Source organism: Equus quagga, chromosome 5, assembly GCF_021613505.1.
Source record: "Equus quagga isolate Etosha38 chromosome 5, UCLA_HA_Equagga_1.0, whole genome shotgun sequence".
Lineage (NCBI taxonomy): Eukaryota > Metazoa > Chordata > Mammalia > Perissodactyla > Equidae > Equus > Equus quagga.
Genome location: NC_060271.1, coordinates 7,918,619 through 7,935,852, shown reverse-complemented (window position 1 = coordinate 7,935,852; position 17,234 = coordinate 7,918,619). Strand labels below are relative to the sequence as shown.

At 38.1% G+C, this 17,234-nt stretch overlaps 1 protein-coding gene across 4 annotated transcripts in view; it reads right to left on the bottom strand.

Annotated features, from left to right (window-relative positions):
- Positions 1-915: 915 nt before the first annotated feature.
- Positions 916-17,234, bottom strand: part of EPS15 (epidermal growth factor receptor pathway substrate 15) — a 136,970-nt gene continuing 120,651 nt past the window's right edge. For 2 of the 4 annotated variants that reach the window (XM_046660500.1, XM_046660501.1), the window contains exons 22-25: positions 10,304-10,380; positions 8,790-8,952; positions 6,462-6,646; positions 916-3,462 (exon numbers count right to left, since the gene is read on the bottom strand). In XM_046660500.1, coding sequence (XP_046516456.1) covers positions 3,316-3,462; positions 6,462-6,646; positions 8,790-8,952; positions 10,304-10,380 — 572 coding nt within the window. In that variant the 3' untranslated portion in view covers positions 916-3,315. Of the gene's footprint in view, positions 3,463-6,461; positions 6,647-8,789; positions 8,953-10,303; positions 10,381-15,903; positions 16,979-17,234 lie in introns of those variants that run through there. The other 2 variants (XM_046660502.1, XM_046660503.1) reach the window with 2 other exon arrangements.

Here is a 17,234-nt window from a genome sequence, read left to right as displayed (position 1 = left end):
ATACGTTCCTTGTTATTATTTCTCATGTCCTGTCCCTAGCATTTCCTATAAGCAAATTTTTTCACACAAAATGAGAGAAAGCATAGTAAACTGGAAAGAGTATCATGTTTTAGAGTCAGAGAGACCACAGTTCAATTCCTGGCTCATCTACTTAATAGCTACATGATCTGAAGCACATTATTTTGACCTTTTTAAGCCACAGTTTCTCCATTTCTAAAATAGTAGAGGATAATAATACCACTTGGGGCTGCTGTGAAGATTAAACGAGGAAACACACAAAAAGTGCTTAATGCAGCACTTCACACATAATACGCGTTCAATAACCTACAGCTATTTCCACTATTAGTAATAGTATGGCTGAATTTGTTTAATTAAAGTAAATAATATTAAAAAGCTGTCAAAGTCCAATCCTTCAGAACAATCCTGTGAGTTAGGTGTTAGGATGGTCATTCGATGAGGAAAATGAGGCTCTAGGAGGCTAAATAACTTTCTCAAAAATGGTAGACCAGGGGCCGGGCCCATGGCCAAGTGGTTAAGTTCTCAAGCTCCAAGGCCCAGGGTTTCACCGGTTCCGATCCTGGGTGCGGACAAGGCCCTGCTCGTCAGGCCATGCTGAGGCGGTGTCCCACATGCCACAACTAGAAAGACCCACAACTAAAAGTACATAACTATGTGCTGGGGGGATTTGGGGAGAAAAAGGAAAAATAAAATCTTAAAAAAAAAAAAAAAAAAGGTAGGCCAGGAATTCAAACCCAGGATTGTATGAATTTTTTACACCTCAGTGCCCTCCTAAAGTCCATGTCACAAATCCTCATTCAACAAATAGATATGAAGCCACCTATGTTTCAGGCAATGTCTCTAGGCACACACATTTCCTATCTCTCTTTCACAAAAACAGGACATGATAACTAAAAATAATAGTTAACATTTATTATTTATTCCATACCAGGTACTGTCTCGAGGACTTTACACATACTAATCTGTGCTGATTGCATACCTGCCCGTCCTCGGACACAGCATGGATGTAACAGAGAGCCGTGTAAAACGCCATTTCAAATAGGATGTCTGGATAGTATGCTTTATTCTTACTTAAGTTTATTGTTCTCATAATTACAGGCTACAATTTAGAAGTTTGAAACATACGAGAAAATTCTATAAAGAGAGCCCAGATAAACCTGAACAAATATGTAGAAGAGGGTTAAAACTTCATGAGTAGTGCCACCTCGTTCTCAGGAATACTCATCTGTCCTTTTCAAGCACAGGCTCTGGAGCCAGAGTCAACAATGTAAAATATAACCTCAAACGACTCCAAGACATTCATCCTACACAAATGAGCATGGAGATATGGATACATATATATTTATATAATATATACATACTTTAACATTATATTGGTCCACTGAGTATACGTATTTTAACAAAAGATAAGAATCTATGTAATCCAGTTAAACACACATAAGATTAGGGTACATTTATTACATTGAAAGTCAGTGTTTATAAGTTACAGATATTTAGTTCTTTCCAGAGTGTTTTTTTAATTAAAAAAAATATTTTAAAAGCATTTCAAACATCTGTTCATTTTCCCAGTGCAAACGAAGGTTGTTCAAGTCAACTTACCTTTTTCCTGAAGTGTAAGGGGAAGAAAAAAACCCAAAAACCACTACCTATCACAGCTCCCAACACTACCTTCTCAATCAACTTTTCCAACATATCTGTAGGTCACTGAATTAGTTTATCAAAATTAAAGCCTTGAGATTATAGTTCAGCCCTTGCTTCATATGTGTGACTTTCGTGCTGAAATGTTTCGATTTATAAAAGTAGAAAAAAGTCAGCAGTGCAAGAAAGTGGTTTAAGTTTGTTTTGCACTGCAGCAGTCCAATTGTGTGTGGAGAGGAAAAAGCACCATTCCAAGATGAAATGAATCGGATATTTTGGAATTTATTCCTAGGCGAGGCAATAAGTTACTCTGATTAACACAGATCAATACCACCTTGACCTGGTGACCACAAAGACTTTTAATTGGTTTTTAGGTGCATTTTTCTTTATAGAGTATTGAACACATTATCTAAGTCAGTGACTTATGTTAAAAAAAATTAAGATTACTCTACAATTTATAGCCTTCTTCACAGTCTATTTCAAATTCAGGTTGTCTGCTAGGTCAGTTTTACAGGAGACAGGTTTTTAACACACGAAGAGCTTGGATAAGGTGACAAGTCCCTTCTCTTCCAATTAAAAAAACAAGATTTTTCTTGTTAGCCTGCCAATTTTATCGGTGAAAAACATGAAGAGAATAAACTATTTTAAACCACAACGATGGACAAAAAGCAATAATATGATTTAATACATGTCACTTTTTTCATTTGTATTCAGTGAGTTTTTACATTTCAAGTAATAGAGCCTTCATTAAACAAAAAAAAATATATACAAAAAATTAAAGTACCTTCCAGTTCTAGCTTGCCAAAGTTTCTTCTGCAAAAGTACAAAAATAAACCTACCATCAACTAAAGAGGACAGTGCCAGAGCAGTGGCTGAATGGCTGCCATGTTAAGATTTTTGTCTACCTTATACCCATGGCTATATTTCAGGTGATAAATTTTCTCCACTGTCTAGCACTTAAAATTACGGAGAGGTATCTGTTTATCTAAAATTCTTTAAATCCAGAGAATTTTTTTTTAAATATATTTCACACATGAGGCTTTAACGTTTTTATTTAGGAAAAGATTAAATCTAAAGCTATAATGGTTCAATCTAAATTATATCTTTTCAATTTATGCAAAATACTTTTCTTTGTCTATAAAAAAAATTGAACAACATTTTGATTATAAGGAAATACAAACAAGCACTTTAAACTGGCCAATTTGCACTATCATAAAAGAAACAGGATGCTCTTTCCCTTCCCCTCCCTCAACCATTCAAATAGGGAGAATACTGCAAACTTTAAGAACCCCACTGGCTATCATCAGAGTAACTACAGAACACGGCTAAGCGTCTGAAACTATTTCTCTACATTCCAGAAGGCAGAAGCTGAGTGCTCTAGCTTTACAGGTAAAAGTAGCATAGGCAGGCAGAAGCTCACAGTAAATGCACACAAGAACGAGGGGCCTACGTGGAGTATGACTGGGTTACTGCTTTTACAAGGAAAAAAAAAAAGACAAATCTTAAATGGAGTAAAAACAAAAAACCAAACTTTTGTCACATTTACAGGAATCTCAAACCTTTTGTATTCCCATGCTCATAGGTAGTTTTGATATACACTGTAAATAGCTTCAGTATTCAGAAGAGTACTATGTGGCTGACAAAGGACGGGAGAACTCTTCACGCTTCCGATATCTCAGATTTGCTGAGTGCAATAGCCAGTTCTAAGTCTTCCTGCTCTTGCTGATTCAGCCGGGCAAGCCTCTGTTCCTCCTCTCTCTCACTTTCCCTTTTGGCCCATTCAATCATATCTTCCTCAGAGGGATACTGCCATTTAAAAGACAAATGGACGAATTAATGAACAAATTAATGAGTAAAACAAAGAGAAAGAAGGAAAAATACCTTTTACAAAAGGACATTAACAACTTGTTTCACATGAAGAACTCTGAGAACAGTCTTATTTGCTACTTGTTAAAATTTTTTTCTGAAAACACAGCCTTACTAGTTATTAAAACATGGTTTAAAAATTAATGTAGTGGACATACAGAAAATCTATAAAGCTAAATATTAAAATATTATTTAAAAAAAGTAGAAGGGGGCCAACCAGTGGTGTAGCGGTTTAGCTCACGTGCTGCGCTTCAGCAGCCCGGGGTTCGTAGGTTCGGATCCTGGGCTCAAACCTAGCACCACTTGTCAGGCCACGCTGTGGCATCATCCCCCATAAAACAGGGCAACACTGGCACAGATGTTAGCTCAGTGACAACTTTCCTCACACACACACAAAACAAAGTAGAAATACTTAAGGTGAATTAGGAGATTTAAAAAACAAGAGAGGGCTAGCCTCTTTATCTAATGCAAAACATTTACTACGTCAACTTTAGTCAGCATCCTCACATGAGAAATCATTTTCAACTAAACCTCATGGTGATTTCCTACCTTATCCTAGCCCTCCAGGTACAGGAAAAAGAATATGCTTATTTTGCTATATATAAAATAGGAATACTGGGTATAGTAATATACTAAGCAAGATGTGTATCAAATCATTTTTTTAAAAATGCATTATAAAGACTGTGGCAGGCATTGAGAACTTTTCAACACAGTTTAAATAAAACCTCAACACAGGTAATTATTAGGTCAGGGAAATATTTTTATCCACTCCAAACGGCAACCTTGGCAGATACTAAATAAAAAAATTCTACTTGGTTTCAAGTCCTGTCATATAGAGGAATACCATAATAGGATGAAATGAAAGAAATTGTCAGGCTTTTTGAAATGGTAGCTTTTTTCCTAGGGAATTAGACGGCCTTTGAAATTATAATATTTAACAAATCTTTCATAATGAAAAAAGGAAGACATTCTTTTTGTTTCTTTTTTGAGAAAGATTAGCCCTGAGCTAACATCTGCTCCCAATCCTCCTCTTTTTGCTGGGGAAGGCTGGCCCTGAGTTAACATCCGTGACCATGTTCCTCCACTTTCTATGTGGGACGCCTACCACAGCATGGCTTGCCAAGCAGTGCCATGTCTGCACCCGGGATCCAAACCGGCGAACCCTGGGCCGCCGAGAAGCGGAACGTGCAAACTTAACCGCTGCGCCACCAGGCCCAAGAAGACATTCTTATTATGACCTGTTTTATATTACACTACATTGTGATTTTGGAGTATGAAATAAGCAAAAGTACCTCAGCTATTGTTCAAGACTCATTCCAACCAGGTTTTGACTTGCTGAAATCATATTTAGCATATTAAATACCACAAACTGCCAGAGGTTATTTTATATTAAGAGGATTAAAATCTCCTAAAAAGAGCAATTCTGGATTCTCTGCTCGAAACAACTCAAATTCCATCTAACAAAAACTAAATCAGTATAATTCTGACAGTCCATTTTCTAATATTCAAAATATTGACTCCCATTCTGTTCCTTCACATTCAGAAAATAGCCACTCGAACTAAAAGGCACTGGAACTTAAGAGTACAGACTCAAAAGGTGGGTAGCTCAGCCTAATTCTGTCTGCCTTAGTTGCATGCAGATTACTGCCTACCTCCTTTCTAAGTGGAAATGGCCGCAGGGATAAAGTGACTGACTGTGTGACCCAATGCTACACTGAGGGAGACATCAGGCAGACTCAGGGTCACCTGGCCACCAGGTCTCCTATTTTCAAAACCATTTCAAGAGCTTAAGGCGATAAGTAGAGGGAAATTCCTTTGTTATAGGATAGGCAGTGATAATGAAGGTCATTTTGCCTGAAAAAAAAAAAAAATCTGGGAAAATGAAACTTTGTTATCTACTCTAAGAATTCTATCTTTAAAAAAAAGCCTAGGGCCAGCCCTGGTGGCTTAGTGGTTAAATTCAGCATGCTCCACTTCAGTGGCCAGGGCTCTGCTGGCAGCTATGCTGTGCTGGCAGCCCACATACTAAAAAATAGAGGGAGATTGGCATGGATGTGAGCTCAGGGCCAATCTTCCTCAGCCACCCGCACCCCCCCCCCCAACAAAAAAAGGCGTTGTTTTTATCTGAATAAGGATGGACTATATATCATTATTTTATGTCCCTCCAGAGTGGTGCAAGTTTCTTGCCCAGCCTCCACAGTTTGTTGCCCCATTTCTGTGATCTTATAGGCCAGGCCCTGCCAATGCCGTTATCACAGCATCCTTCCATCATTTTTACTGGTCTACTTTAGTCAGCTCTGGGAGAATGCAGGGTAAATACGGAAGGCTAATGAATCAGAGCCCTCCAAATAATTACAGATTGTTGAGCTCTTGACAATTGTATTTATTTCATAAAACTGACATTTACATTTTAAAAATGCTATTATATAAAACCAGTGTTTTACTTTCTATTCAAAGGATCCCTGGCCCTATCCTCTCATAAAATAGCTGCTGACTGATCTTCAGAAATCATCAAAGTTTTATACACAAACATACATACACAGTTACAAATACACACACTCATTACTGGCAATATTTATTCAGTGGACAGACAGCAAGACTCTCTAATGGCCCATCATCCATAAAAATTTGCAAAATAATAACTTTCAGGATTTTATTTATATTGTGTACCAAGACTAAGAGAAGAGTTTGCAAAACAACTGGTATATATCACAAGAACTAAGACTACTAAACTCATTTGTGCAATGGAGTAATTTTATAACCATCAAAACAGAATCAAACAGAAGTTTTGGTTGGGAGAAGAATAAAGATCGTTTTTAGTATGCTGGTAAATTTAGTTGAAATGATGCAAATTTGGCAGACTCTGAAGTAATCTTTGAAAACTCTTCAAACCATAAATGGAAAGATTTTCCCCCAAACAGCCCACTCACAGTACTTACAGCACTGAAGTTAGCAAAATTGCTTGAGTCAGCCTCTTTACTGGTAGTGGTAGTAGTAGAAGTGAATGGATCGCAAAACATATCAGGATCTTTTTCTTTGGGGCTATCATTGCCTGGGAAAGGCTGAAATGGATCATTCAGTTTAAAGGGATCAGAAGAATCCAATTTGTTGATGGGTCTTTTCCCTGGATCAAAATCATTACAATTAACTCAATCAGCAAACATGGCAAACACAAACACACAAGAAGATGAACACAGGGAGCGTTAAAGAACTGGGGGTGAGGGATGCGGGTGAGTGCCCAAAACACATTCTTAATATGGTCTTAAACGGCCACACCAACAGTCTGACCTCAAATTTTTCAGACACAACCTCTCAAACACATTCTAGCTCTATGTAGCTAAATGAAAAAATAGCAAAGGGGGAGGAAATGGGCCAGGAATCATATTTTTTGCCCTAAGAGTAAACTTTTTCTTCCCCAAAGCGGCATGTTCCCCAGAAGAAAGAAAAGGATAAAACAGAAGAATGACAAAGAATAAAGATTGACATGGTCTCTGCTGTTATGACCTCTGCCTGATAGTCATCCACTAGTAGCAGTAAGGGCAAATGACCTTTGAAAATGCCAATATTCTTCAGATTTTTTTCTGGATCTATATACCACACCTAGGAGCATGAAATTAAAAATTACCTTGGCAAACCCCACCTACTTTTTGCCACCTACAATATTTCAAACTGAAGAAATAAAGAGAATGTATGGAGCCCAGAGGCTAAATCTTTTGGCTGCTGATAAACTGATCTTTGACCAAACAATAGCATTAACTCATCACCATTTTCAAACAAATTCTCTAATTTTAAAGTCTTAAACTTAGCACTTCTTGAAGAAAAGATAAGAATGTTAAAATGTCTTCAAATATATATATTTCCTAAAATGTGTTCCACTGGTAATAGCAACCATAACAAGAGATTCTTTCCATCACTGTAGCAGCTTACAAAAGATGTTCATATCTCAATGGATCCTAAAAAAATCCTCTGAAGGTCGGCAAAATTAGAATTTTTTCTAATTCTAGAAAACAGCTCAGACATATGAAATTACACTCAAAATCACAGAGCTACTCAGAAGATATTCAGAATTAGAACCCAGAGCACCCAGTCCAGTGCTCTCTCCAACAAACCATGCTTCTTTCCTTGATCTAGAATTTCTCTAGTGATATATACTTGCTTTGCTGAAGATTCTTAGATTTAGTTAAAGCACTAGTATATTATTTTACTTAGGATTTAAAAAATAACCTCAATATTGGCATCATACAAGTGTGAAACTTACATGAGCAAACTGAGTCATTTGTTTTTTAATATATTCTGACAACCTTACCCTCTAGCAATATATATGACAAATGCTACTTTTCCTAAAAAGATATAAATCACTTGTTTACCTGACTTTTCAACGGACAATTGAGTATTAAAAATTATACAGGTAATCCTTTAAGTCAAAAAAGAAAAAGATAATCTGCCCTAGAAATACCACAGGGAGACTATGAAAAGGCAAGAATAATCATCTCTAACTACCGTGGCTAAAAATTTACCAAGGTGATACGACATACGATTAAAACAACAATGTCCCAGATGTGTCTCCTCACACAACAGCCTAGCAGCACTGCAACCACTCAGGGGATGGCCTTTTGAGCCACTTATCATGAACTTTATTATCTTCACTAAAAACAAAACAAAAAAACAAAAATATTAAGAATTTGTTCCTGGAGCTAAAAATCACTTTTATAAAATAAAGAAGTCTCCTATTAAGTGAGGTAAAATAACATTTTCCTTCAAGAAAAAAATAATACTTTCTTTTAAAGCACTATACTGCTGAATTCTGGATACCAAAAAGACCAGATATTCTCACATTAAAGGATTTAAAGAAGACTTCACATTTGGCAGAAAAAGAAGGGGACTTTGAATTAATCTTCTTATAGAAATTAATTAAAATATTAAAGTGCAGGAAACTGTTGTTCAAATGGTAATCAATGAGCTTCCAAAAAGCAAGAGATTTCATCGATACTTTCCTTTTTGCATTTATTGCCCCCCTAAAATAATTTAAAAAGCAATTAGCTCTTGCCAGAAAAGCAGTTCACGACAGTTATACATGCTGGCCTCTTAGGCACATGTCTGTTATTCTGTACTGAGGTCAGAAGAGACGACAGCAGCAGGCTTCTGCCATATTCTTTGACTTGTTTTGTTTAGGCCCTTAATTTAAGTCTATAAACAAGGCTCACACAATACTTTTCAGAAAGAAAAAAAGCCTCTAGTTGACTTAGGAAAGGTATCAACTCTCATACCAGGTGGTGGTGGGCAGGGTCTTGTTGGAGTTCCGATCTTTGGCGGCAGTGCTGGGGGTACATCTTCACTTTTGTCCGATGTTTCCTCAAGCACATTTTTTGTAACGACCACAGTGCTGACAGAGCTCGATGTGGCTGAACTAAAAGGATCTTCACTGTTGACCTTTGTTTGAAAAGAAATGTTTATACATGGTTATATACATTACACCAACCAAACTGGATATGGTCACATAGCATCTGCAAGAATGATCTTCAATATTATGCAGGTTTATTTATTTAAATTCTTAGAGTACTGACATTTCAGGGCTATTTTGCATTCATGGCCAAAAGGGAAAATTTTTTTAAAAAAATTGTTCTATATGAATAGTGATTATAACATCACTATTTATTAAGAGCAACAGATCATATGGAAACAAGCCAACTCTGGACTAAAGATTTGTTAAGCTTCAGGCAATATAAAACCACCTGAGGCCCACTGAATATCTAATCCAAACAATAATCAAAGAAAAAAATACTGATTTCACACTTCCCGATGCACTGAAATATAGGAAAGATTTAATACTAATGCCAAAGAAAATGGAATCTTGAAAAACATTAAAAACAACTTAAAAGTCAATTTTTTAAAGTACACTGATCCCATGGAATGATTAAGTCTTAATGCAAGTCTGAGGAGCGTGCCTTTCTAATACCTGGAGTAATGAAAGATTCATTTTTCTATAATGAATCAGATGTTACAATTTTAGCTCTATTTAGGTCAGTGTTTCTCTACAACAGCACTACTGACATTTTGAGGTAGACATAATTCTATGTTGTGGGGGCTGGACAGTGCATTGTAGAATGTGTAATAGCATCCCTGGTTTCTATCCACTAGATATGAATAGTCCCTCTCCAGAGTTGTGACAACCAAAAATGTTTCTAGACATTGTCAAAAGTTTCTTGGGGGCGGGAGTGGGGAGTGGGGTGGTAATACACCCAGTTGAGAACTAGTGATATGGACAATTTGACATATATTCTAATTTTACTCTTTTGCCTTGAATCAATCCTAGAGCTAAACTGGAAAATAGGTACTGGACATATAGCACTGGATTATACGTATAAATTACCTTAATACTAACCCTAACAGCCCCAGAACATAAAATCAAATAGGCAATGCAGAGGAGATGGACTGAATAACCAGATTTTACCAACTATTGACCCAGACAGTCAACAGGGGAAAAATGTAGTTCAACTGGAAAAAATGTGTTTAAAAAAGACAGAAGACTCTTAAAATGAAATTGTTGAGCAAACCTGTCAGTAGAAAATTTAATTACCTGTACCATCACCATTGTCTTCTTGTATAGAAAGATGTCCACTTAAACTACATCTTAGCTTCCATTTCTATCTAAAATCAACACTTGCTGTGACTCATTGGCATCAAATCGCAATGTCTGTGAGAGGGTTACAGAATTGAAAGGAAGGACTGCCGCTTGGTGGAAACAGTATATTTTACCTTCCCATTAGTCACTGCAGATTACCTTTGACAATGTGCTGAAGTCAGCAAATCCATCTTCAAATGATTCACTTCCAAAAACAGAAGCAAAGGGGTCTGTGGCTAAAATGAGTACAGAAAATCAATGCAACGTGACAGAAAGACAACAAATTTCATGTCCTTTTCAGTTGGTAACATTCAGACAGATGAAAAATTTCTAATCCCAAATATTAGTTCCCCAACTTATGATCTAAGTCCACAAAGACAGTAAGCACACTGATACCCTACAAGATACATTCCTTTGTATAAATCAATTGATTAATGATTTAAGATCAAAAGCAGGTAAACTAACTCAAGGCAAAGGGTTTAAGCCTTTGGAATGCATGTCAAATAATACAGCTCCCAAGTGCTTAAACTATTTCTTTTTTTAAAAAAACTATTTCCAATAAAGACATCAAGAAGTAAAAGAAAAGCAAGATACCACTAATTCCACATTTCACACTCATCCTTCAAGGCCCATTTTAAATGCTACCTCATCCACAAAGCCTGGAATGACATGAGTGTCTCGCTCCCACAGCAAGAAGTGATTTCTCCCTTCTCTGTGGCACTGACCGCATTCTAGTTTGTACTACAGCTACCTGTGACTGATATCACTCCTATTGGTTGTAAGGTCCTTAAAAACAGGGAATAAGGCTTATTCAATGAAGAATGAAAGGACGAAAAACATTTGTTGACTATGTATCAAGTCCAAGAAAAGAAGATATAGTTCTTACCCTTGAAAAGCTCACAGTCTAGTGAGAGATATGAAACAAACAATAATAAAATAATCTTAAAATGAGCTATTAGGTATGAAAAATCTGTAAAAGGAATCACTAACTATCTGGGAGAATCAGGAAAAGTATCAAAGAAGCTATTGTATTTGAGCTAGGTCTTTTGAATAAGGAATAGAGTCTGCCAAATAGATGGAGGTAGGGGAGAGAAAGCTATTTCAGGCAGAAGGAACAGTAATTGTGAAAACAATTATCTAACCACTGCTCCACAGGCATGAGAAGTTATCTGTTCCATCACAGTGCACTTACCAAATGGACTAACATTTTCGGCTGGAATGAACTGCTCTACTTTGATAGGCTTCACCTGTTCAGGCATAAGGGCTATCAATGAAGTCAAAGAATGTTTATAGGAATTGCTGCTTGATGTCAGAAAGTAGAGAGAAACAAAGGAAGGAGGAGAAACAGAGCTGCAAGACAGGGTAAGACAGAGCAAGTGGAGAGGCACAGAAAAATTGTCCTTGCTCTTCTTCAACTCTTTGTCCTTGTATCAAACGTTCTAGAACAAAAGTGTGCCCACCCATACATTTAATGTGTAAAGTATGCCTTTACCTCTAAAAATGGACCATGGGCATAAAGAGAAGAAGGGGAAGGAAGATATATATTATTTTTGTTTGTGTTGTCACCAAGACAACCACAGGTTGGGAGAAGCAGGTAAAAGGGGGTGGGTAGAAACACAAAAAAATCAATCCTTTAGGGATACACCAACAACTCTGAACCTGAGAGGGAGGGTGAAAGTCCAGAGTTACAAGAAATCCTGCAGCTTTAGCTACAAAAGATGTTTTACTACTACATATCTGCTGAGTCACAGCCTGGGGCCCAGCCTCGTCACGGGTGCTGTGTCAGGCTTTCCCTCCTTGCTCCTCCTCCACCTGTAATTCCCGAGCTGCAGCAGCTGAGGGACAGCCTCAGCAGGGTGCACACGCTCTCCTGATTGGTAGCAGGGTGATGAGGGAAAAGGACTTCAGCTCATTTCACTGGAGGGACTTAAAAATCTGCTTCATGCTTTTTCTCTGCCGTTGTCCCACAGCTTTTACAAGAAGTCATAACACGTGTGGCAATAACACTGAGTTAGGTGAGGTGTGACTGAAATATTGTGACGTGTATATTGTGAAAGCAATTAATAAAAAACATGACATTCGTATATGAAGAATATGTTACATGTTGCCTACTGGAGTTTTTCTACACTTCCTTCATCAGAATAAATGACCTGTTCTGCACTGGTCCAAACACTGGGGCATGTATCCTGGATGAATGACAAAGCACTTTTGCCCCAAATTGAGGAAAAAGACCTCAGCAAGAACTTTCTGAGATGTTGATCATGGTTGATATGAAACAGAGGCCTTTCCGGAAACTGGAAGGACTGAGTGTGAACTCGTTCAGATTGTGTATGAGACACCTGCTGAGGAGTTCCAGAAACACTTGGAGAGGAACTCAGCAGGTGGCTTTCTTCCTCTTGATGCTCACGGGAGCTATGGGCCAGCAGAATAAGGCTTTAAATGCAAATCTGACCTTGTTAGCACCCTCTTCTCCCCAAGAACAAAGGTAATGAACGTTTTGGAAAAATATATAAAAGCATAATAAAAAAATCATCTATAATCTCAATATCAGATATAACCCTCATTAATATCTTAGCATACTTCTTTAACAGCTTTTTTTCCTCACATATTTGAGATCATACTATGCCGATATGCTTTTTTGTGAGGTGTGAATGATAAAGCTACAGTTTAGGCATATCACTTTTTACCTCTTTACCCTGATTTAATTCACAGCATTCATCAGTATGTGATATATTATATATTTAATTATCTTTCCCATATAAGCTCTATAAAGATAGGAACTTTGTTTCGTTCACTACTGTATGCTTAAGGCCTAGAAGAAGGTCTGCCAAATAGGAGACGCTCAAACTTGTTGAAAATGCTGGGGGTTAGTCCAGGGGCATAGTGGTTAAGTTTACACGCTGTACTTGAGCAGCCCAGGGTTCACAGATTTGGATCCTGGGCACAGACCTAGCACTGCTTGTCAAGCCATGCTCCGGTGGCATGCCACATAAAATAGAGGAAGATTAGCACAGATGTGAGCTCAGTGACAATCGCAACAGATTTTTAGCTCAGGGCCAATTTTCCTCACCAAAAATTAAAAAAAAAAAAAAACCAAAAAACCAAAAAAAACCCCACCACACAAAAAAAATGGGGACGGGCCCCATAACTGAGTGGTTCAGTTTGCATACTCTGCTTTGGCAGCCCAGGGTTTTGCTGGTTCAGATCCCAGGCAGGGATCTAGCACCGCTCATTAAGCCATGCTGAAGCAGCATCCCATATAGCACAACTAGAAGGACGTATAACTAGAATATACAACTATGTACTGGGAGGCTTTGGGGAGAAGAAGAAAAAAAAGGGAAAATATTAAAAGAAAAAGGACAGAAACTGTGTATTTATTAAGGATCTTCCAAAAAGATATCACAACATTTCCTAGCACAAACACCTGACCAACAAGGAGTAAGGGAAACCAGTTTTAAAGCTCACAAATAATCTCCATAAAACAGCTGTCTACCAAAGAATCCTGAGAGGAGGAAGAAATCTTTTTTGCCCCCAATGACCCATTCATGACCCATAAGAATCAAGCTCAAGCTCACAGAAAACTTTCAAGAGATACTGATAGATAATCTGAGGTGTAGATGTTGGTCATCAATAAATGATCCACTTTCTCAAGCTGGTCTCCAATTCACTCACTCACTCACTGACCCACTCATCCACTCAGGTTTACTAAGCATCTATTATGTCCAAGGCTAGGTACTGGGGATTTAGAGGGGAATAAGACACAACACCTACCTCCAAGGAACTCCTGATTTAACTGAGGGATATACACGTGCACAGTAAGTGTTAAGGTTCAAAGAGCAAAGGAGAAGCAACACCTAGGTTTATGAGGAAGAAGCAAAGAAGTCTTCACAAAAAAGGTTTCATTTTCTTTTACTTGTGGACAGAACGGAGGTGGGAGAAGAGGGAGACATACACACACTATACACAAATACAGTCATGAGCTACATAATGATGTTTCAGTAAGTGACAGACTGCGTATACGACAGTGGTCCCATGAGATTAGTACCATGTGGCCTAGGTGTGTAGTAGGCTATACCATCTAGTTTTGTGTAAGTAAACTCTATGATGTTCACACAACAAAATGACCTAATGAGGCATTTCTCAGAATATAGCCCCTTTGTTAAGTGACGCATGACTGTACACAAATACACACCTGCTCATGCACACACATTTTTTTCATTCAAACAGTTAAGTGGTGGGACTGGCTCGGTGGCACAGCAGTTAAGTTTGCGCACTCTGCTTCAGTGGCCTGGGGTTCGCTAGTCCGGGTCCTGGGCAGGGACCTATGCACCACCTATCAAGCTAAGCTGTGGCGGCGTCAAACATACAAAATAGAGGAAGATGGGCACAGATGTTAGCTCAGGGCCAGTCTTCCTCAGCAAAAAGAGAAAGTTTGGCAGCAGATGTTAGCTTGGAGCTAATCTTCCCCCCCACCAAAAAAAAAAAGTTAAGTGGCCTTGAAGAGACAGTTATGGTCTGTGGTTTGCGGAAATGGAGAAAATTAGAGAAAAAACATGAAAGAAAGCAGAGGCTAAGAACGGTAAAATATATGAACATCTATGTGCTTAGCCTGAGTCATTGTCTATAAAAACAAAGACCTACTTTGTATTTTACTACTGCTGGTGTCAAAGATGCTCTGGGGAGGCCATGAGCTCCCTTCTACATCCTCAGGATGTTATAAAGCTTTGGTTAAGAGCTGGAAAGATTGTGCACTTTCCGAGTCAGGCGTCAGTAAAATAGTCCATGTAAAAAATTTTCTGACACTGGAACTAATCTCATTTATAATGAAGTGGAAAAAGAACTTTTACAAAAGTCAAGACAAAAATCTCTCTGTATTGTCCCTATTTCACTTGGAACTAACAAAAAGTATACTACAAGTAACAGTTTGTGTTTGGAAACCATTAAATTAAAAAGTAGTAGTAGTAGTAATAATAATAGCAGCTACCATTTACTGTGACAGGAACCACAATAAATACTTTAACATACATTATCTCATTTAATCTACACAACAAACCATGAGGTATAATTATCAACCTCATTTTATAGTTTAGGAAACTGAGACTAAGAAAACCTAAGGAACTACAACTTTATCTGAATAAGTTCAGGCAGTTAGACTCAAGCACCCACGTTCTAATCACGACAACCCCTCCCCTCTGCAGACTGTTTATGTTTGCAATCAATTCAAAGTCTTAGGACAATATGGCAGACGTTGAGACAAATCATCGGTTCACTTCTTCAGCAGTGAATTGCTAAGTGTCTGCCATGTCCCAGAAGCTTGAGGGTAGAAGAGTAGGTATACAACCAAGATTCCCAGGTCTCTACTTGGGCAACTGAGTCGATGGTAGTACTATTAACAGAGATGGGACATCCAGAAGATGTCTAGTATGGTTTTATATTTCACAGGGTGGACAACTTTACTTTCAGACATATACCTGTGACACATTATGTAAAAGATCATCAAATGTATATACATATACAGGCGAGCCCCAGGGCCTAGTGGTTAAGTTCAAGGCACTCCACTTTGGCGGCCCAGGTTCAGTTTCCAGGCACAGACCTACACTACTCTATTAGTGGCCATGGTGTGCTGGCAGCTTACATACTAAAAAATAGAGGCCAAGAGTGGCATGGATGTTAGCTCAGGGCAAATCTTCCTCAGCAAACAAATATATATATACACACACACACACATATAATAAAAATAATATATATTAATAATATAGACTAAATAATATACATAATATATAAATGATAATAAAAATTATACACACATACACACATATCTGGAGCACAAGGCTAGTGACTTAGACGTGTGGTTAGTAAAACGATCAAATGTTAAGAAAGACAACTCTGGCAGTCATGTAGATGATGGACTGGGAGGTAAAGAGACTGGAGGCAATGTAGTACCATAGTCTGGGTAAAACATGATGAGGACCGAAACAAAGCTGAGCATAAGGAGGAAGAGACACAGTCCATTTGGGGATTAAAAAAACAGGACGTGGCAATTTATTGGAAGTGAGGAATGACAGAGAAGAAGTCAGGGATGATTGGTTCGAGGTCAGTAATAGTGTCATTAATACAGAAAGAACGTAGGAGGAGGTAAAGACTTGCTTTTCATTTTTTTCATACTATATTTTGAAGGAGAGACTAATTAGAAAAGATGATTACTTCAATTTTAAGCATTGTTAAGCATGACACCTAAAAGGAAATATCCAGCAGGTAACTTGAAGGTACTGGAGGCTCAGAAGAGAATTCAGGACTAGAGGACTAAATTGGAGTCATCAGGAAATAAGCTGTCGTTGAAGGCACAGAACTGGACAATGCCACCATAGTAAGTGTGTATTCTGAGAAGAGTAGAAGCACCAGGCTAAATACAAAACTAAAAAGATAACCTCTACTCTTCAGCTTTTCTCCAGGACACTGAGATTATTCTCTTGCTCCTGTTTTGAATAAAAGGAGACATCTGTCCCAGATACCTCCTGGGAGCAAGCCATCCTGAGGCAACAGAGACCAGCACAATACAGGGCAACAGGAAAATCTTTTAGAACACACTAGATGAGCAGTTCTCAAAGTGTGGTCCACGGACCCCAGAGGTCCCAAGGCCCTTTCAGGGAAGTCTGTAAGGTCAAAACTATTTTCAGAACATGAAGATATTACTTATCTTTCTCACGGTCCTGAGCTCTGCAACAATTTTGGAAAACCAGTGGTGGGGAAAACTGCTGATGCCTCAGGGGGAATCAAGGCGGTGGCACCAAACTGTCCTGGCTGGTAGCCACTCTAATTCTTCACCATCACAAACTTGCAGGGGGGAGAAAAAGGCCAATTGTAACTAAGAACGTTGGTCCTTGACGAATCAATAAAAATTATTAGTTTTAATAAATTGTGACGTTAGGTACACATCTTTTTAAAATTCTGAGCAACAAAATATGCATAAAGCAGTTCTGCTGAGTACCAAAAGATGGTTATCTGGAGGAAGAGCACTTGCATGATGATCTGAGAAACAAGTTGAACTAGCTGCTTTTTTCATGGAACGCCATTTTCACTTGAAAAAAGT